This window comes from Notolepis coatsorum, assembly GCF_963971535.1.
Source record: "Notolepis coatsorum genome assembly, chromosome: 3".
Taxonomy (NCBI): Eukaryota; Metazoa; Chordata; class Actinopteri; order Aulopiformes; family Paralepididae; genus Notolepis; species Notolepis coatsorum.
This window is the reverse complement of record NC_140167.1, coordinates 87,801,862-87,825,482: the sequence shown is the minus strand read 5'-3', so window position 1 is coordinate 87,825,482 and position 23,621 is coordinate 87,801,862. Positions and strand designations below refer to the sequence as shown.

Genomic DNA, 23,621 nt, shown 5'->3' with positions numbered 1-23,621 from the left:
AACTCCGCGAGCAGCAGTTCCAATTGTCTAACATGCTTTGCATCCTCGCCAGTTATACCCACGTCACGCTAAAAAACAATAACTACTGTAATGTTATCTGCTAACTGAGTACTCCAACTAAGCTAACCTGCTAACACTAACTACTGCTAACGCTAATCACTGGGGAGTGGGGACGCTCAGAGGCATAGTGAGGGAAGGGCTGAGAATCTGTCTCTCTCAGTCTATCTCTCTCTGTGTGTGTGTGTCTCACTCTCTCCCTCTCTCCATCTCTCTCCTGAACCTATTTCATTCAAAAGGAAGATATTGATGGACAGTAGCTATAGTATATAGCTGTAACAGAATAATTGTATTAATTACTATTGATTAACTATTATTCAATAGCGTTTAAATTATAATGAATTAAATAATTGTATAAAGAATTGTCCATGTTCCGTCATCTAATAATATATTCCATTACCTTTCCTATCTGTATCTGTATCAAAGTCGAAATGTTGGTATTGTGACAACAGTACAACATACAAAAGCAGCTTGACAACCGATATCCTTTGTGTCTAGTAGGCATGGGCCAATGTGTGATTTTGGTGATATGCTATTGCACAGATGTTGACCCTTAGTATGCACATGCACACACAGTATAATATGCATGTAATAAATAGTTTGTTAATAAACTCTTGTTACTTGAAAAATGTTCACTGTACTCCTACATTTCTTTGTGTGCTCCTAATTTTTATTTTATTTAGGAGCACATGTGCTCCCTGGGGAAAAGGTTAGCGTAGAAGCCCTGTATATAGTAATAATAATAACACATGGCGATATACTAAAAAGCTATTTCAAATTTTTGGCTGGTAAAAAATCTGCCTGGCTGGTAGTTTTTTTAATCTACCAGCCACCTTGGCTGGTAAGCCAAAAAGTTAATTTTGTTCCCTGCCCCCACCCGTTGAAACCTTATTTCACACTGTGTGTCACATCTAATTTCGTCCAGAATTTAGACCAAGCCAAGTAAATCACTTCATCCGAGCATTTCGAAACGCGTTCAGCACACTTAAGGCATATCTTGTGCCACTTCATGTCAGGGACCCGATCGACATCAATACTGGAAATCGCGTTCAGACAATTGGAATATTCTTTTTGGAATAACCCCGATCAAAGGTAAGGACTATCTTGACATCAATTCCACCTTGATCCTACAATGATTTCATATCGATCCAGCCGATCAACGTATGTAGTATTCAAAACGAATGCCGTTGCTGGCGATCAAAGCATAAAAAAAATAGTAGCGTGTCCAGGTGAGCAACTCTTACGCTTTTAGCTAAATTCATGTATCGCTCCATAACGCAATTACCAGGAATCTGCCCGGATCACTCTGAAAATATACAATATTCAACACAGTATAACACTTTTTCACATGTTGAACGAGGGATAGTTACTGTCAAATGAGCCATAGTATTGTCTCCATAGCTATAGAATATAGATATAGCCCTGCAAACACCGCGACGCACAGTGAAAATCCCTATCTTTTACAGAGGTGGCCCAATGAGTACAAGGATGGCTAAAACGGCTGGCGCTGAAAGTGTTAAGCCCAAGCGCAGCTCCGGCAGCTGGATTCGCGCGAGATTCGTGACAGCCCCAACCACAACCATCATCATAATAGAGCTAGGTTGATCCAACCATCAGTCAAGACTAGGGATGCACCGAATGGGAAATTCAAGGCCGAAACCGATACCGAAAATAGGAAACAGTTGGCCGAAAACCGAATGCCGAAAGGCAGAAAATTATTAATATAAATATATATATGTATTTTATTTTTTATTTTGCTACCTGATTATGGAAAAAGACATGATTATGGCAAAACTGAACTTAAATAATATTAATAATCACTATTATGGGCCCATAAAACATTTATTCAGCACTTTTGAATGCATACATTAATTCCAGACTGACTGCTGAAAGATTGTACAATTTAAACATTTTCTCTTTGCATACAACAAAATGTGCATTAAAGTCAAGTGCATTTTCTTTTCTCTGTAGGATAACTACAACAAAGTGCATTCAGAACAAAGCCAAGGTGCTTTAAAACTGCATACAGATCTGCATAAAGACACACACATGAGAGGGATAATAGCGTATAGCAGACTTAATGATGTTACTGTAGTGGCTACTGTCATAATTTATGGAATTATGGAAGGACTGTTGTATTTACTACATCTCCCGTGACTCTTAGTGGGGGATGACGTAGTTTACGAGAGACGAGTGAAAGAGGAATTAACGCTAACGTTAGTTTAAAAGGTTTTAACCGCGACGGGCATATAGTAATGGCGAGGATATAAAGCATGTTAAAGACGCATTTATTGGATGCGTTGCTCACGGAGTTTACATAGAAACAGCGCGACTCCCAAGAGGAGTTAGTTATCACAGGCTGTAGAACGCAGGAAGAGCTGCCAAGCTGCTCACATTATACGTTGCGCAAAGTCTGTAGCCGCATTTTGATTACGTCATCACAACAACACTTTAGGTTACGAACGTTACGTAACCCTGTTCTTTGACATTCGGTGATATATTTTCGGCCGAAAGCCGAAAATGCCCTTTTAACCATTTTCGGCCGATAATTTTCGGTGGCCGAATATTCGGTGCATCCCTAGTCAAGACTTTGGTTTTCAGTTCACTGGTTTTAAATGTCAGTGCATTGATAACGATAATGACATGCATTGCTTTGACCAAAAGCAACATGTTTTTGGCCCTAGTGGAACCCATCGGGGGCGACAGTGGCTCAGGAGGTAGAGCAGTCGTCTGGCAATCCGGAGGTTCTCGGTTCGATTTCCGCTCCTCCCTGGCAGCGCATCGAAGTGCCCTTGAGCAAGACACTTAACCCCATAAGGGTTAGTTTTGCACAACACGCCTGACGATTGCATACCCAAAGTAATTTGTGCTAATGAAATAGAGATAAAGAGGTTTGCACACAGTGAAGTAAACGTTGTGTACTCACATTTCTGTTTACTTGTTGCCAGATGCCTGTTTTCACGTTCCAGCTGAGAGGTAAACATAGCGGTTCCATAGCCTGAAGTCTTATCTACTACAGGTCCACGGAATCCCATGGAAAATTTGTGTTTTTCAAAGGTTTTTGTAATGCGTGTACCGGCGTTAACTCCGCATGATTATCCAAAATGGCCGTCCACTCCCAATTCATTGAGAAGCGCGAGTCAAAACAAAGGACTTCCCTGGGATAGCGTTGGCTCCAGAATTTCATTGGCTATAAAAAGGTGGTCAATCATTTTTGCCATCAGCGGTACCTGGTCCGTTCAGGAGGACGCGACCAATCTGGACATGGTCACTTGTCCGAATGGCTTGTCAAATGACGCTCGTCAGACGTTTCATCTTGTAACTCGAGACTGGAAGCACGCAATAGGTTGAGTGAGGTGACGATTGAACGGCGGCAAATTCAACTTTCCAACAATGTATTGGTTGATTGGCGAAGATGCAGCCCGGAGCCGACGAGGGAAAGGTTCCGTGACGCCCGCCTGTGACTGTGACGGTCCGATGCTTAAGCGGTTAACCCCTAATTGCTCCCGATGAGCAGGTTGGCACCTTGCATGGTTATCCCCGCCATCTGTGTGTGAATGGGTAACATTTTTAGGGAAAAAAATTGTACAACGCTTGGATAAAAAGCGCTATATAAATGCACCATTTGGCATCAAGCAGCGGAGCCAGGAGGCGTGGCCTGTAATATGACTAGGCCCCGCCCCCTAACAGGATACAAATCCGAGTCAAATCTCCTTGTTTATAATCAGTTACATAGCTTGCACTTTGAAAACAACAATGTGACCAATTTAGGCTTATAATCCCAATAATACTTCAGGCAGCTGCCATTAGAATGTGTGGCATCACCCCTGGTCGAGGGAGGGGGTCAGTCTGCCAGAGAGATCCATCCCCCGTCAATGTGTGCTGTCGTGGCTCTGCATCCTCCAGCTCCTTATCTGTGAAGCTCATATCTATAGGACTGTCACATATTTCCCGTCCACAGGCCCCGGTGACAGTAGCCCCCAGTAGCTGGTTTTAAGAGAGGGGGGGGGGGGGGTATAGCTTGAACTGACTGGACTGCTTAATGCTTGAGAAGGGTGAACAAACTGCTGCAGCTCTGGCAAAGCATCACACTAAATCCATAATCCCCGTTTTTAATCCTCATGTGTCGAGTCTTAATACTCCAATCAAGCAGCATAAGGGCACTCAATTGGATTAGAGAAATAACCTCCTACGACTGGAGACAGGTAGCGGTGCAGAGGCCAGGCTGATAAACTCATCAGGAGGAGGGTGACAACATGTCAGGCCGTCCTCTTTACAGGACATTTGGATTTGGCAAAAAAGAAGAACTGTGCCGCAGACAACCGAGTGTTTGGACAAGACTTGGTGACAACAGCCATTGGGGCCTTTAGGGTTTTTAACAGCGGGTGAGGAAACCTGTTTCACAGTGAGTGCTGCATCATAAAAAAAGAAGCAGGCTGTGCATCATTTTTCATCTGTGGTGGAGATTGAATGAGAGCCAACATGACAGTATTGTAAAGGGTTTCCTACAGAGCGAAGCAACACAGTATTATTGTAAAGGGTTTCCTACAGAGCGAAGCAACACAGTATTATTGTAAAGGGTTTCCTACAGAGCGAAGCAACACAGTATTATTGTAAAGGGTTTCCTACAGAGCGAAGCAACACAGTATTATTGTAAAGGGTTTCCTACAGAGCGAAGCAACACAGTATTATTGTAAAAGGTTTCCTACAGAGCGAAGCAACACAGTATTATTGTAAAAGGTTTCCTACAGAGCGAAGCAACACAGTATTATTGTAAAAGGTTTCCTACAGAGCGAAGCAACACAGTATTATTTAGGGATGCCCCGATCGATCGGCCATCGATCGTTATCGGCCGATAATCAGTATAAATATGCGATCGGGGAATTCCGATAATGAGTCATATTCGCCGATCGCGGAAACTGATCAAGTGGATATCTCACTCGCTTGTCTCAGACGCACAGGATCTGCAAACTGCTCCTCCTCCCTAGCCCCGCCCGTACCCGTGTAGAGTTTGTAAACACGCTGAGTCTAGATAGTGCATTCGACCTGAGCTAACGTTAGCTACCTAGCTATCGTTACTGTTTTATTTTCGCCGATCGTCAAAACAGATCTCACTCGCTGAGTTCTGTCTCAGACACCGGGAGCTGCACACAGTGCTGCGCGTCTGCTCCTCCTCCAGCTCCTCCCGCACGCATGTAAACACGGGTCTAGTCTAGTCTAGTGGGACGGGACCTCCATGAGCTAACGTTAGCTACCGCTACAAAATGACCCAGTCAACTATTCACTTTTAGTTTAATACATGATGAGGCATTGTCTAACTGAACGGTATCTAGCCGGCTAGCTACTGATAGCTCCTGATATCAACAAATGCTCCAGCAATAGTCTAGTTATCTAGTACTAGTGTATGATACCTCTGTTAGCTCACGTTAGCTTAGCTCACTGTTCAAAACGAAATGTCCCATTCAACTAAATAGTTCACTGAGGCGTTGTCTTAACGTTATATTTCCGGCTAGCAGTAGCTACAGACAGCTCCTGATATCAATGTCTTATAACACTCATTCGATGCATATTCGAAGCCCGGCTTGCGTCGCAGTCATTAACGGGGATAGCTGAGGGAGTAGGGTATATCTGCAGAGCCTAGGGTAAATCTGCAGAGCCGAATGTGATTTGATCAAAGCAGAGTATGTACACACAGACAGTGGAGATAGCGAGCATTTTGACTTGTTGCGTGGTGGCGATGTCTCGCAGATAATACAAGTACAAGTCTAATTATATAATATATATATTTTATAAAAAAAAAAAAAAACTTTTTATATTATTATATTATTCTTTTTAATCAAAAACGATCGGTATCGGATCGGTATCGGCCGATATGGCTCACGACGATCGGTGATCGGTATCGGTGGCAAAAAACGTGATCGGGGCATCCCTAGTATTATTGTAAAAGGTTTCCTACAGAGCGAAGCAACACAGTATTATTGTAAAGGGTTTCCTACAGAGCGAAGCAACACAGTATTATTGTAAAGGGTTTCCTACAGAGCGAAGCAACACAGTATTATTGTAAAGGGTTTCCTACAGAGCGAAGCAACACAGTATTATTGTAAAAGGTTTCCTACAGAGCGAAGCAACACAGTATTATTGTAAAGGGTTTCCTACAGAGCGAAGCAACACAGTATTATTGTAAAGGGTTTCCTACAGAGCGAAGCAACACAGTATTATTGTAAAAGGTTTCCTACAGAGCGAAGCAACACAGTATCAGGGCTGTACGCTAAGCTTTTTCACTAGGGGCACACTTGCCCCTAAATGAGAAATTTAGGGGCAAAAAATATTTTTTAGGGGCACATTTTTTAATAACAATTTTACCATTATTAAAAAAAATATGTTCCTCCTGCCTCATTACTGTGGTCCTTTTATTTAACATTTAAGTGCGTTTGTTTTCAGGTTTGTATCTTTTATAATGAACCAACTGAGTGTGTAAATCACTAATAGAACAAAAACAACAAACTGTGTGTGTGTGTGCGCGCGCTTGTGTAGTGCTCCTTGAATGAGATCATCACAACACACACACCATTAATCAGGAGGAGAAGAAACTCTGCATACATTTGTTTCACAATGAAAAGTGCTTTAGAAATCAAATGAATTATTATTATTGTAAATAACCTCATGAAAGGTTTATTATTTGTATGGGTAATTACCTGCTTCATATTTGTGATGTTACTGGTTTCAGTGTGTGCCTAAAGTGATCAATGTGTTGGGCCGTTTATAGAGATCTATGCCAATTAATGTTTATGTATATCCGGGACTTTTTTTTTATAAGAATTGAGAGGTATTTGTATATATGACCTTTATTTTGAAAACTGTTGCAACGCAACCTTATTTACATTTGCGCTTTTGACAGTGAAATGTTCAGTCCAACTTAGCTCGAAGGAAAGACTAATAAAAAAGGTTTAATTGACCCGTATGAGGCTCTTACGGTAGGACTTTGATTGTTTATAGAAGTGGAATGTAATACTATGCAAAACAAGAAATAAACAGTGATTTTACCAGCAGTCATTTCATTTCATATATGGGGAACCGACAATTATTAGTATTATATTATTTGCATATCGTCTCATTATTAGATAGATAGGTTGATATTGATACTTTATTGATCCGCGGTGTCAATTTAAGTAGACAGTATTTCACGTCCTAATAGTGGGGTACTCACGTAATGCATGGCTGATCCTGAACGTTAGAAGTTTCCGTGTCCCCGTCAATCAATCATCACATCATCACGTCAATCATCATCATCTTATCATCTCTCCACATCGGACGTGGTTGTCATAAAATTGACTGAAATCCATTATCCACTCTGTTGTTCTTGCGGAGCAAGAGCCATATTATTATTTAAAGGAAGCGGCCACATTCAGTTTCGTTTCGCTAGGAATTATGGGATTTGGTGTTGGATGTATAGACTACGCAGATAGGGACATGGTCTTTAATCGCACGATAGACTACAAGTTCCAAGTATATAGCGTGACCCAGATTCACTCCGCGCAAATCTTTTTTTTCACTCAGGCTATCGGTGATCGCAGTAAGTTCATTCATTGCCGACAGATTCTTTCATAGCACCACGACATTGTGTCGCACTGACAGCTCGCGTGAGTGGCGTCATCACACACCTTGGATAATTTAGGAGTGAAATGCGAATGCAAGGCTTGAAAGCACTACATTTACATTTACATTTACATTTAGTCATTTAGCTGACGCTTTTATCCAAAGCGACTTACAAGTTCTGTACGACAAGCCACTCGCAAGCCCGCCCCCAGATAATATTTACCAATCGCAACGGCCAATTAAAGGGGCAATTCGCGATCATATCATCGCAGTGTACAGGCCTGCGTATTATTGTAAAGGGTTTCCTACAGAGCGAAGCAACACAGTATTATTGTAAAAGGTTTCCTACAGAGCGAAGCAACACAGTATTATTGTAAAGGGTTTCCTACAGAGCGAAGCAACACAGTATTATTGTAAAAGGTTTCCTACAGAGCGAAGCAACACAGTATTATTGTAAAGGGTTTCCTACAGAGTGAAGCAACACAGTATTATTGTAAAAGGTTTCCTACAGAGCGAAGCAACACAGTATTATTGTAAAAGGTTTCCTACAGAGCGAAGCAACACAGTATTATTGTAAAAGGTTTCCTACAGAGCGAAGCAACACAGTATTATTGTAAAAGGTTTCCTACAGAGCGAAGCAACACAGTATTATTGTAAAAGGTTTCCTACAGAGCGAAGCAACACAGTATTATTGTAAAAGGTTTCCTACAGAGCGAAGCAACACAGTATTATTGTAAAAGGTTTCCTACAGAGCGAAGCAACACAGTATTATTGTAAAAGGTTTCCTACAGAGCGAAGCAACACAGTATTATTGTAAAAGGTTTCCTACAGAGCGAAGCAACACAGTATTATTGTAAAAGGTTTCCTACAGAGCGAAGCAACACAGTATTATTGTAAAAGGTTTCCTACAGAGCGAAGCAACACAGTATTATTGTAAAAGGTTTCCTACAGAGCGAAGCAACACAGTAGAATTCTTGCAAGAACAAACAATGCAGCGCTGTGGCCACAACACTGACAACACCTCTGTATGGAACACTGACAACACATCTGTATGGAACACTGACATCACCTCTGTATGGAACACTGACATCATCACATCTGTATGGAACACTGACATCATCATCACCTCTGTATGGAACACTGACATCATCATCACCTCCAGGGGGCGAAACTAGAGCCCGCCACCCGCCATTGGCGCTCAGTTTTTACGTTTGGCGCCTCCCACTGAGAGGTCTGCCCGCCGTGTGGCGGGCAATGGTCATGTGAAAACCGAAAATCATGATCCAATTCTGAGCGGAATTCTCACTCGCTGTCTCAGCACAAACACGCAGCGCATTGCTGCTCCTACCCCTCCCGCACCTGTTTCTGTATGCTACTGCATGTAAACAGAGGCTATTGCCTCCGACAGTCACCGTGACATTAGTCTAGTCAGAGGGACCTCCGTGAACTAATGTTAGCTACTGTTACAAAATGACCCAGTCAACTATTCACTTTTAGTTTAATACATGAGGCATTGTGTAACGTTATCCAGCCGGCTAGCTACTGATAGCTCCCGACATCAACAACTGCTCCAGCAAGTGTCCAGTGCATAATACCTCCGTTGGCTAGGTAGCTCATGTTAGCCCACGTTAGCTCACTAGTCACTACGAAATGTCGCAGTAAACTAAATAGTTCACTGAGACGTTGTCCCAATGCCATCCAGCAGTAGCTACAGATAGCTCCTGACATCAATGTCCTACAACATGCGTATTCGAGCCCCTGGCTTACATCGCATGAGGGCTGCTGAATAGGGTCCAGGTGCAGCGCAGGAGAAGCCTTTCATGCTGAATGTAGGGTTTAGGATCCAGCTGCAGCGCCGGAGAATCCTTGCTGGAGCTGGAGGCCACTCGAGTATACACACAGACAGTGGAGCTGTTTGCAGACAGCGAGGTGGCGATGTCTCGCAGATAATACAACTACAAGTATGATTATATAATATATATATTTTATTAAAAAAAAAATTATATATAAATTATATAAAATAACAAAAAAAATTTTAATAGAAAAAAAGTTGGCAGGTAAGAAATATGCTTGGCGGGTAGATTCTTCCCATCTACCCGCCACTGGCCGGTGAGTCAAAAAGTTAATTTCGCCCCCTGATCACCTCTGTATGGAACACTGACATCATCACCACATCTGTATGGAACACTGACATCATCATCACATCTGTATGGAACACTGACATCATCACATCTGTATGGAACACTGACATCATCACATCTGTATGGAACACTGACATCATCATCACATCTGTATGGAACACTGACATCATCACATCTGTATGGAACACTGACATCATCACATCTGTATGGAACACTGACATCATCATCACATCTGTATGGAACACTGACATCATCACATCTGTATGGAACACTGACATCATCACATCTGTATGGAACACTGACATCATCATCACATCTGTATGGAACACTGACATCATCACCACATCTGTATGGAACACTGACATCATCATCACATCTGTATGGAACACTGACATCATCATCACATCTGTATGGAACACTGACATCATCACATCTGTATGGAACACTGACATCATCATCACATCTGTATGGAACACTGACATCATCACATCTGTATGGAACACTGACATCATCATCACATCTGTATGGAACACTGACATCATCACATCTGTATGGAACACTGACATCATCATCACATCTGTATGGAACACTGACATCATCATCACATCTGTATGGAACACTGACATCACATCTGTATGGAACACTGACATCATCATCACATCTGTATGGAACACTGACATCATCACATCTGTATGGAACACTGACATCATCATCACATCTGTATGGAACACTGACATCATCACATCTGTATGGAACACTGACATCATCACATCTGTATGGAACACTGACATCATCATCACATCTGTATGGAACACTGACATCATCACATCTGTATGGAACACAATGCGCGACCCCCCTGTCACCTACCCACGACCCCACTTTGGGTCGCAACCCGTAGTTTTGAGAACCGCTGCACTAGAGGGGGGGGGAGATTTTTGTGGACCAGAACAACCAACCGACCAACTGACAAGAGTGACTGATAGAGCTGCTGGTCGCAGCTAGAAATGCATACTTAAAAAGAAACTAGGGCTGGGCATCGGTACTGATTACTCTATTACATTTCAAATCACAAGGTTCTGATTCAATTCAGCTCACTTTGATATGGATTCAACCAGGCTTGATGGCACTGGTAACAGGTCAAAATATGTAGTTTAGTTTCTCTAGTAGAACAAGCAAAAACATGCAGCATGGGAGCAACACTATAAATAATGTTTAGAGAAAATGTTCACAGACTAATCTTAAGATCTTAGGACGTTAACACTATGGTCGCCAAAAACGCCTTACCACGTCATTCCTCGCCATGCTCATTCTGCCAAAGACGCCGTACCACGTCTTTGATATCAATATTTCGAAAATCTGTGATCGCAATCATATTTCTCCCCCGGAGACTTGAGATCTACTGTTGATCCCCTCTCAACTCTCCAACGGTTCAAGAGCGCCATCTCGTGGCTGATCGGTGGATCGCCCAGACAGGAAACAGGAAATGGAAGCTGGTGCTCATTCCAATTCGGTCCGATCACTCGCTAATAGTCCCAGGACTCGAGCTAGACACAATGGATAGCAATCTGTTACCAATAACACGATAAACAACATGATTTGGACGTATATACTATTATACAACCTGGAGATGGATCGCATATTTCTACATCCCATAATAGGAATATTTCTGCTCCACGCTCATCGCCCAACGGCCCGAGGAGACTGGGGTAAGATTCAGCGTTATTTTTTAACGTGTTCGATATAAACTGCTCTGATGATCATATCACCCACACTAGATGAATCATCTAACGTTGGCCACGGAATTATAAACGACCCCCCCCCCATCCGGTCGACATCAGATGATAAGTAGTAACTTCTAGAAGCACGTCCATTTGAAATTTTTTATCTCGCGCCGATTGCTAACAAACTGTATTTGATCATCAATATAATGCATTTGGGGCTATAAATCACGTTCTGGAGAAAGCTGCAGAAAACAATTAAAACATACTTATACTTTAGACAGTATTTTAGTATGAATATGTGAATGAAAAAGTATAAGTATAACGTTGCTACACCCTGAACAATAGATACTTGATGTTGAATGGGCCAGAGTAATGTCAATTTAGCAATACAATTTAAAAAGTTATAGCCCTGCAAAGAAGGGGAACTTCTCCATAGACAAATAAAGCTGGCGTGGGATGGTTTATTAAGAATATAAGCCTGGCGACCAAAGTGTTAAGAAACTATTTGATTAGATTAAAATCAAACAATTCTTATATTTTATTTCCATATTTTCCCCAAGCCCTAGTCACCAAGATGGTACGAAAAACTGTTCTGTTGATTAAAGCAATAGTGAAAGGTGGCAGTTAGTAGAAGCACCACTAAAAAGAGAGCTGGACTAGAATAGGATAGAGCTGGACTATAATAGGATAGAGCCTTCTAAAAATGTATTTCCCTCCACGAGCAATCGATCACTAAATCTATACAATCAATCGATCTGGGAATATAAAAAAAAAATTGGAAAGAAATGCCCATCCCAACTACAGACACCCCATCAGCATCCAGGCTCTGTTGACTGACGGATGTTGACAGGAAACACTGGGCACTAGAGGAGAGGGGCGGGGCACTAGAGGAGAGGGCGGGGCACTAGAGGAGAGGGCGGGGCACTAGAGGACAGGGGCACTAGAGGAGAGGGGCGGGGCACTAGAGGAGAGGGGCGGTCCTCGTCTTCCTGCTTGCATTGTGGTCTAGTCCTACTCCTCAGTCTCAGAACACAGGTTGGCTCACATCAAACATCTATAGAGAAACTACAGTTATCCAAAGCTCTGCTGCTAGACATTTAACAAAAACAAGAAAGAGCATATTACACCTGTTTTAGCTACATTGCACTGGCTTCCTGTATTCTTTAGAATTTCTTTGGAAGTTATTTTACTTATATACAAATCCATAAATGGTTTAGCACCTTCATACATTACTGACTTCCTGTAATTTTATGTGCCAACTGGAGCTCTTGGATCGACCACAGCCGACCTCCTTAATGTACCCATTGTAAAGAAAACAAAAAAGCGGTGAGAGTGCTTTCAGCTACTACGTCCCAAAACTTTGGAACATTGTCATTAGGACAGCAGACTCGGTTGACACTTAAAAAAAAAAAAAAGCTAAAAACGTACCTTTTTAAAAAAACTTTTAAATGAATTAATATATTTGTCTTAATTTTCTTTATTTCTATAAATATTTTATTGTTTTTATCATATTTTTTTACGTCTTATTTTACTGTTATAATTTTTTTCGTATTGTTTACCATCTAATTTTGCTATTATTATTATTATTATTATTATTATTATTATTATGTATTTATTTGCATTATCCTTTTGTTTTGTTTCTTTGTGTAAAGCACTTTGAGCTGCAATCTGTATGAATGGTGGAGATGCAGCATTAGCTAGTTACGCACCAAAGCTGTGGAACACAATACCTATGGAGATTAGGGAGGCAAGCTCACTAAGTATGTTTATTAAGTAGTACGGTAGTTTGAGTGTATTGGATTGTATGCTGGGGGCGGTGAGTGAGCGTGGGGTGTCCTTGTGTGCGTGGCTGTGTGGGCCCTTGGGATCCAGCTGCTGCTGGGGTCTATGTCTTCGGCTGGACCTTTCCTGGAGTTGGGTGCATAATGCTTTGATTGATTTTGGTTGGTTCTCATTGTTGGACCCCCTCGGTTCGCTGGGGTTTTTGGGATTCCTTACGTGGGGGGGCGGGCTCGCTACGGCTTCTGCTGTGTTTCGGGGGGGTGTCCCGGGGGTCCCGGTGTCGTCTCGGGCCGTCCGTGGTGCTGCATGTCTTCTCATTTGACCGCTGTTGTGTCTGTCTGCTTGAGTGTTTGGAGTTGTTGCCTTGCTGTGGCGTCGCTCCTCTGGAGTGGCTGCAGGTCCTGGGGCACGTGGCCCGTCACTCCTCTGTGGAGTGTGGGGGCGGGAGCGTGGAGGTCGCTGGCTTCCTCATGGTGGCGGGGTCGCCGAGACCGGGGGCAAAACATGCTTGTTGTGTGCACGGGACGTTTCATGTTTGGTCATTGTATTTAGTGAATGGTCCGGGTGTATTCAGGCTGTTTGTGTCTTCCTTCGGTCATGACATGCTCTATCGGGGGGGGGGCGTGTTTGGGGGACTGGCTGTTCCGGGGGGGGGGGTTCACATGCTTTCGAGCTACACTGTACTTATTTTATGCCTATTCTTATGTCTGCACTTCCTACAGTGCACTACTTTTATTGTCTTTTATACCTATTCTTATGTCTGCACTTTATGCATTGCTTTTATTCTGTCAACTATATGCAAATGGTATGCCTATGTTAATTGTATGCCATTTGCTGTGAAGCACTTTTTGAGCTGCAATGAAAGGTGCTAGATAAAGTTATTATTATTATTATTATTATTATTATTATTATTATTATTATTATTATTATTATTATATTATTATTATTATTATTATTATTATTATTATTATTATTATTATTATTATTATTATTATTATTATCAGCAGCACAGACACAGACTGAACACTGACTGAACACAGACTGACTGAACACACACAGACTGAACACTGACTGAACACAGACTGACTGAACACAGACTGAACACAGACTGAACACAGACTCAGACTGACTGAACACAGACAGACTGAACACAGACTGAACACACACTGACTGAACACTGACTGAACACAGACTGAACACAGACTGAACACAGACTGAACACAGACTCAGACTGACTGAACACAGACAGACTGAACACAGACTGAACACAGACTGACTGAACACTGACTGAACACAGACTGAACACAGACTGACTGAACACTGACTGAACACTGACTGAACACAGACTGACTGAACACTGACTGAACACTGACTGAACACAGACAGACTGAACAGACTGACTGAACACAGACAGACTGAACACAGACTGAACACAGACTGAACACAGACTGAACACTGACTGCCAAAGGGCATTCATGTCACACCAGACATTCAGGCAGAAGCCTCCGCAAACAACTCTGCCCCCTTCAGTGGCACCAGAAGCCGTGGAGGTGGTGACAGGTTGTTGCCAGGGAGAAATACACAAGACTCAGTCCCTGGCAACAGAATGGCCCTCTCTCTGTATTGTTTTCCTTACTTTGATACATATTATTTTGTCCTGCTTGACCGTACACAACACTCACAGGTTAAAGAGTAAATCCGTATAGTTTTTCTAAGTATAGATAGGAGGCCAGAACGGGCCACAGCCACAGATCTGCTTCGTTTAGCCCTGCACACGGTGGCCTTGGCCAGGGTAGTTTACCGTCAGCTGAAGCCTGGGCCCCAAAACGAGACACAATTTAAACCCATTTAATGTGAGTCATGAACCGAGAGAAGCTCTGCACTAAAGCAATGTTGCACATTTTGAATGTTTCTACAAAGCCTGGATTTAGCTAGAGGGCCTAATTTTGAGGCCAAAGCAAATGTGTCTGTAACCAAAGCCTGGGACTAAAGGTTTGACCAATGGGACGAGTCCTCTTCTCCCTGATGAATACATGTCATGCACAGGGGCTGAGTTTCTGTTACCATGGAAACTTGAAATTTAGGGGGAAAGGGATGTGGGCTTTTTCCAATCATAAAAACACCTCGACTGTGTGAGTCACCCTCACCTCACCCATTCTGATTACACCCTACAGCTACGAGTGTAGTTTGGGCTTTTTATTAAAGAACGCAGGCAATTTAACTGGAACTGAGGCAAGAAACAGTGGTGGATCTGAAATGTAAAAAAATCGAGATGTTTCATCCAAGTGGTTGAATGCATTAACCTGATCTGATCTGCATGTTGACAGCAGGTTCAGCGGGGTCAAGTCTAATAAAGCAGCTCTTAGTAGTGACTGGTCCCATGTGTCTCTCACACCATGTCTAGTTTAAAATACCCTCTGCGTTGAGAGAATGAAGTGTGGGCTACCAGAACTAATCAATTAATACAGTCTTACATGTTTGGTTTGATTGCTCAAATATGCATATAATATAATCACTGTCATAATAGCAAGGCTAAACACCACCACAGCCTAACCATCATCACAGCACTGATTGGATTTGGTCAAAAGACACCAAATAAGTTCCATGCACAACAACTAGACTACGGTAATCAGTGTGCCTAAATCAGTGTGTGTGTGTGTGTGTGTGTGCGTGTGTGTGTACAGCAAGACAGACAAGTGCATCATTTTTGTGATTGAAAATGTCAAAAAGATAAGAAAAAAATCCACTTACTGAATGTCTGGATTGTGGAAACATCATGTCAATTCCTTAGTTTATTGTTTTCCTTCTCAAACACGATGAATGATGATGGATGATACAAACGTGGCCCCAGAAGAAGATATATATCTCTTTTCTGCCTTGCTGGTTGGTCTCTTTGTGTCCAGGAGCAGCTATTAGCTGATGATGCTAAGCTAAGAGGAGCTAACAGCCCAGCCTGCAGTGAGGGCTGACCAGCAGGAGCAGCAAGCTAGCTGGAGCTAAAGCGTTATAGCAGCAGGACTCTGTCCAGAAATAGCTGATCAATACACTTGATCAATTGGATCTCTCGTTGTCTGGATGATGGCACACCACTTGTGTTGATGTGTAGGAAGGAAACCACCATCAACGTTGTTGTTGTTCCCCTCCTGCTAGCTTGGCTGATTGTTCAAAAGCTGTCAGTCCAAATGATTCATCATCACTGAGATGTTCTGCTGTAACTGCTGCTAGCTTCCTGCGAACAACAACAATCAGGTTAATGCACGCAGTGTTGTTGAGCGGCCGTATGGTTTCTCTCCGCAGCGACACACACCGCCGAGGAGCTCCAGGAGAGACGGGGAGAGAAGACAGGGTGATGGTTCTTCTCTCAAAAAATAACAAAATGTCTCCGGCTGATTCGCTGAGGAAGAAGTTGAAAATCCCGTTTCTTCTTCCAAACAGAAAAAAAAACCAATGACTCTACAAAATAAATAACAGGAAAATACCAATATAAGGGTTACACAAGATGTATAAAATTAGCTTGAAATTGCTATCATCATTATTATGATCAGCTTCTAATCGATTTGACCAGCTTATCCCTCCTCCTCCTTGTAGAGCTCCAAGCAGCAAACACACAGTCGGTGTTATTCGTCTGTCTGTGTGGTGGAGCTCTGAGGCCCCGCCCCCACACAGAGCTGAGGCCCCGCCCCCACACAGAGCTGCACCACATAGAGCTACATCACACAGAGCTGCATCACATAGAGCTGCACCACACAGAGCTGTACCACATAGAGCTGCACCACATAGAGCTGCATCACACAGAGCTGCATCACATAGAGCTGCACCACACAGAGCTGCACCACATAGAGCTGCATCACACAGAGCTGCATCACATAGAGCTGCACCACACAGAGCTGCACCACATAGAGCTGCACCACACAGAGCTGCATCACACAGAGCTGCATCACATAGAGCTACATCACATAGAGCTACACCACATAGAGCTGCACCACACAGAGCTGCACCACATAGAGCTGCACCACACAGAGCTGCATCACATAGAGCTACATCACACAGAGCTGCACCACATAGAGCTGCATCACACAGAGCTGCATCACACAGCTGCATCACATAGAGCTGCACCACATAGAGCTGCACCACACAGAGCTGCATCACATAGAGCTGCATCACATAGAGCTGCATCACACAGAGCTGCACCACATAGAGCTGCATCACATAGAGCTGCACCACACAGAGCTGCACCACACAGAGCTGCACCACATAGAGCTGCACCACATAGAGCTGCACCACACAGAGCTGCACCACATAGAGCTGCACCACACAGAGCTGCACCACACAGAGCTGCACCACACAGAGCTGCACCACACAGAGCTGCACCACACAGAGCTGCATCACATAGAGCTGTATCACACAGAGCTGCACCACATAGAGCTGCATCACACAGAGCTACACCACATAGAGCTGCACCACACAGAGCTGCTTCACATAGAGCTGCACCACATAGAGCTGCACCACATAGAGCTACACCACACAGAGCTGCACCGCACAGACACGACACCGAGTCAGTGCAGATCTACATGCAGCAGTTCTATCCGGAACACATGCCCATGTCTGAGGAACCAGCGCCCCTTGTGCATCTGCTGCGAAGCGGCCTTAATTTTGTTCAGTTTATTAAAGCTGTCTGCGGTGCATTTCTTGCAACATGATTCGCATTACCTGAGATGAAATGTCTATTGTCATGATGTCGATGTCATGTAATGGCTCATGCCCATAAGCTACATGTATGTAAAGAAGGAATACACAGTGATGAAATAAGACAGAGTATAGGAACAGATTTTATTCCAATTTAAAACAGATAATTATTTCTTTTAAGGAGAAGGCTATAAAAATCATTTTCATGTTCGAATGAGGTTCAGGCAACAGTGGTTGAAATGAAACATACAAAAGAGGAATATGGCTAAAATACTGTAAATCAATATCCATTAGGACCCTTTTCAGGGGGCATTGCATGAAAACAGTATCTCACCCACCCACTCCCTCCAGCCCCAACAAACGCATGCAATTAAAATGGCAATGTCTTTCAAAACAGCAGTTCATCATCGCTAATCTTAAATATAGAATAAAATTGTCCTTTTTCATTATTTAATCACATACTTAGTGTTTATTTGTTTTAAAAACTGGACCATGAAATTCATAGTCCCCTTTATGATTCTCACAACATTGGCACTTGTTAAGAGACTGGCTCTACAAACAAAAAGGGGATTGGCACATTGTACATCATTTACATTTGGTATAACGTTACTTAAAAAAGAAAATCAAACAAAAATACATTACTTTCAATTTATACACCACTAAACAAAGTTTATTTAACTCTTTATCAAAAAAATAAAATAAAAACATATTAAGTGGTCCTAAAAACAAGTTTAGGTAATATGTCAGCCATACAAAAAAAAAGATGCAAAGATAACTTTAATATCACTGTGTCCATCCATCACATCAGAATGGATCTCAAGCATAAGCATTAACCATCACACCTCAAGAGTACCAACAAACTGCTTGAATGAACATGTAAGTTGCATGAATGCAGGCAGTCCCATTGCTGCAGCGCAGGTTCAGTGCATCGACCCAGAGAGGAAAGGAGTCCCATCAAGTCAGGGAGGAGAGCAGAGACCAGCGGGCATCCAGAGACCCACCAGCATGGACGCCATTTCAGTACCTTCACTTTGCAAGTATTTCAATAAATACAGTATAACTGAATTTTAACAAACGCGCTTCATTTGTAGAAAAGAAAGCCACAATTCAAGTGTGGATTAATGAAAGCCGGAACTTGTAATACTAATATATATATATACGGGTTAAATTACTGCTGAATTTGAAATGGATACAATTTATTTTCTGGGATCGATTGATTTTGTCTGGCACAATGGAATCAATTGTATTGTTCCAACAGAGCCAACCATGCCCATATTATACTCCAAGCAGACTAAAGCGAGCAAAGTAACTGGACGTTTTCCAATTAATAATGGTACCAGGTCTGCCGTCAAATCTCTGATTGACATTCATCAACTGCTGCTGTGTGGGATCCACCCCCCCCCCCCCCCCCCCTACAGGCGCTAGTATGATCCCCCCCCCCCCCCCCCCCCCCTTACAGGCCCTAGTATGAATCCACACACCCCTACAGGCCAAAAACCAATCAACAAGGTTCTTAAAAAGAACACAGTATGTTCAACAAAACGCCTGCGAACACAATCACATACATACCAACAGCCACAGGGTCTGCCTCTTTCCAGCTCAGTTCATCCACTTCAAAGCAACCCAAACAAGTGAATCCAGTGGACCATGTCATGCCATTGCCGTAGAATAAAAGCTGTACTACCGAAAAGGAACCCTGCTACAATGATGGCGATGACGTACTTACTGATGATCAGAGCATCTGTTGTGTGTGTGTGTATATATATATATATATATATATATATATATATATATATATATATTCCAATTATCTACAAAACAGGTGAAGCACAGGTCAGAAGGGGATAGTGTGCCTCTTAAGATATCCAAGCAGCAATGAGTTGTAGCTGCTGAAACCAACAACAACCAAAAATCTGCCACACTGGTGTATATTTGAAGTACAGCAGACGCCATCGTCAACTCAGCTCAGCCTTCAGGCAGGAATCCTAACGAGGAGCCTCCGACAACAACTTACTGAACCCAACTAGAGCAGTTTGTTAGTTCATTCATCATGGAAAACACCACTGGACCACATCTAATCAGGGTTTCTTAGATGAAGGTCGGATGACTTGTGGTGCCTGGACAACTAAAAGGTTTGTTATGTTACCACGGGGTGTATGAAGTATTGGTCTGTCCACGGGTGGAATTAGCAAACAAGCTTTTGAACATTATGTGAAGCACCATAGATGAACCCTTTTCCAATACAAGCTGCTGACAAAGCAAGACCACAGCCCATGCAAAACCAAAGTCAAGGAATTATGAAACCCTATAATTTTTTTACTTTTGAAAATGCTGCCACTTCGTTAACAAGGATGCAATACTGTCCTCCATCTAAAGCATCAAAGAATGTAGTAATACTGTACACCAAATCTTAAAAGATGCGTTGCTGGCAGCTACATCTTCCATCCAAGCTTGTGGCAGACCGAGTATGTACACATCAGAACACAATAGGAACGGGAACATAATGTGACCACAAGGAAATAATGTCATCTGCCGACTCAATGAAAATTGTAAACAGACATCCCCCTAAAAATGAACAGACCAAACTGCTGTATTGTTTACAAAATATAACTTACAAGGCAACCTGCTGTTTGGCACCAGCAACATGAGGTATGCCCAGCAGGTTTGTTATCTATAGTCCACTTCTTTTCAACCCGAGCCTGCTAGCTTTTTGAGCGTGCACAAAAAAATGAGATGGTCAAACAAACATTTAATGTACAATTATACAGTGAAGCCAAGCGGATTGGTGCATAATTCATAGAGGGGCAAAAGGACAAGAGGTTGAAGCAAGGATGGACTACAGCACATGGAAAATATCCACTTCTTTGACATTTAGCTGTTCTCCGAGTTGAATGGACGGGTGAGACTGGTCAAAACAAGCAGCCACCAGAATTCCCCAGGAATGTTACAGGCTTGCCCGGACTGCCGTTCCTCCCCCTCTGAAGCCGTGGCCTTCAACACCAACACAACACTCCCTGATTCAAAGCCCCTCTGATGCACCTGTTGCTCCACGTCATCCATAGAGTCCTTTCATTCTCAGTCAACACTAGTAGCCCTTGTAATGAAAAAGTTATGAAAACTCACCTGAATTACATTGCAAAGAAAAAATAGCTAATAAAATCTACCGACATAATTGTTAGCTGTATGGAATCTTTAAAGCACTATCAAGCAAGATACGAGATATGGGATTAAAACCAACTGATGTTCTCAGAATTACGAAAATACAACAGACCAGTAAATATTCAACCACCGATTTCTTTTGTTTTGTTTTCATTTTCCTATTTGCATAAAGCGCCAACTCGAAAAGGGAGGGGGGGGGGGGGTCATTGTTAAGCATTTCAGAACAGAAGTTTGACAAGTGAATATAATATGAAGCATCATTAGAAAGATAGAACACTTGTCCATGATATAGTTTTACAAAACCTCCTAACATTTGTTGGAAACACTTGTGAAAGAGTCACTCAGTTTATCAATATGTAGATCTGGTTGATAAATTAGACATATTAACAAAAAACTGTTTCCTCTTGTAAACCTTTACAGGTTTAAGTTTATCAAGAATTTGCAAAATAATATGAAAAAATTAACCAAAACAGAACAGCCAAATGGTGTTCGTCAACAAATGTCAAGTGACCAACTTGTGACTTAACTGGCAGCACAGACTGTTTCTAAAATGACAGACTACTGCTCCATACCGGCTGTTCCATCTCCATTAAGTACAGCAAGTCTTCTCACTTCCAGAAAAACAAAAATCACAGTAACGAGAAAAGAAAAGAGAAAGAATATATATATATATATATAATTATAATTATAAAGCCCAGACAAGTGTCTAAAAGAAAGACAATGGCAAATTATGATGATGCCATAATAACCAACATCTTCATCTTTCAGAGCAAAAATACTTTTGGCCTATAAAAGAAAAAAACCCATTACCAAATTAGTTTTGTTCAAAAACATGAACCATTAGAGGGATGAGTTTGATACTGGAACTGAATTATACTTACAAAGTGTTTTGGCAGAGAGTTACAGAATTACAAGAACAACATTTAATATCAAAAGAAACATGTAGAATTAGAGTGCTGTCATTTATTCATATTTAAATTTCATTGTATATAAAAAAGAAAAGAGGAAATGAGGGGCGTGGACGAGTCAAGTAGTGTAAAAACCTCCCGAGAGGCTGCGCTGTTGTGAATTATTATAAATCTCCCGTCTTGAAAGTAAGAAAATGTGTTAATTGTTGTTTGAACTTTTAGAAAGCGGTAGTAGTAGTAGTAGTAGTAGTAGTAGTACCTAAACATTGTCTAAATATTTCTTAAATATGTCTAAGTATACAAAGATCAAATGATTTATCTCAGCCCTCACTCCGTATGTGGGCAGTACGCACTTCATTTATATTCAAGAGAGCAAGTGGCCTCCTAACTTGCGGCAGATGTGTGCAGGGTGGGGTGAGGGTGCAGGGTAGGGTGGGGGTGCAGGGTGGGGTGGGGGTGACTGGGTGTGCAGGGTGGGGTGGGGGTGGCTGGGTGTGCAGGGTGGGCTCTATACACCAGGGTTTCCGTTAGAAAATATTGGTGCCGGTCTCCGTGTCCTGGAAGATTTCAATCTCCCGGACAAATGGGAGAAATTCCGGTCAGAGTTTATTGAGCTTAAAAACAATTGATAGGCAGGCTATATAAAGAATGACATCCTCAAGGCATGTCGATTTATAATATGTTAACTTAAAACTAGGCTACTTTTGCGTATACATTATATTCCAAATAAAACAAGTCCCGTCGATAGACTCACGTGCTGCTGCTGACTTGAAATCAAATAGGCGAATTTCCGTCTGTGGGCAGTTGGCCCGACATTAAACAGCAGTCTGTTATAATCACATTTTTATGAGCCAATGAATTCCGTTATATATTGGACATTTGTATTAATTATATCAAGCGAAGAACTGAGAAATTTGGCGAGGGCCAAAAGCGGCGCGCTCCGGCCCCCGCCCCGGAGCTCCGGGACACAGTGAGCGCATCGGACACCCACACCGACCGAATGGAAAACGTGACCCGCCTTGGTAGGGCCCCCGCCGGCCGGCCCAACAGCCGGTGTTCGGGCGGACGGTTCCTACCGCTTGCGGGTTCACCATTATTTTCATTATTATTGTTATTATGATTCTTTTATTATGATGATTATTAACACTTTGGCTGCCTAAGGTTAAATTCATGATATACCATAGATTGCCAGCGCTATTTGTCTATGGAGAAAGTCCCCTTCTTTGCAGGGCTATAACTTTTTAAATTCTATTGCTACATTGCCATTATTAGGGCCCATTCAAAGTCCTATATGTATTGTTCATTGTGTAGCAACGTTAAACTTTTTCATTCACATATTCATAGTAAAGTATGGTCTAATGTATAAGTATGTTTTCATCTCTTTCTGCAGCTTTCTCCAGAACGTGATCTATAGCCCCAAATGCATTATATTGATGATGAAATACAGTTTGATGGCAATCAGCGCGATATAAAAAATTCCAACTAGACGTACTTCTAGAAGTTACTACACGTCATCTGATGTTGACCGGATGGGCGAGGGGGCGTTTATAATTCCGTGGGCAGCGTTATAC

General features: G+C 42.3%; 1 protein-coding gene across 2 annotated transcripts in view; it reads right to left on the bottom strand.

Annotated features, from left to right (window-relative positions):
• Positions 1-16,882, bottom strand: part of tle5 (TLE family member 5, transcriptional modulator) — a 96,237-nt gene extending 79,355 nt beyond the window's left edge. For both annotated transcript variants that reach the window (XM_084309669.1, XM_084309670.1), the window contains exon 1: positions 16,049-16,882. In XM_084309669.1, the coding sequence (XP_084165795.1) occupies positions 16,049-16,075 (27 nt within the window). In that variant the 5' untranslated portion in view covers positions 16,076-16,882. The remainder of the gene's footprint in view (positions 1-16,048) is intronic.
• Positions 16,883-23,621: the final 6,739 nt, after the last annotated feature.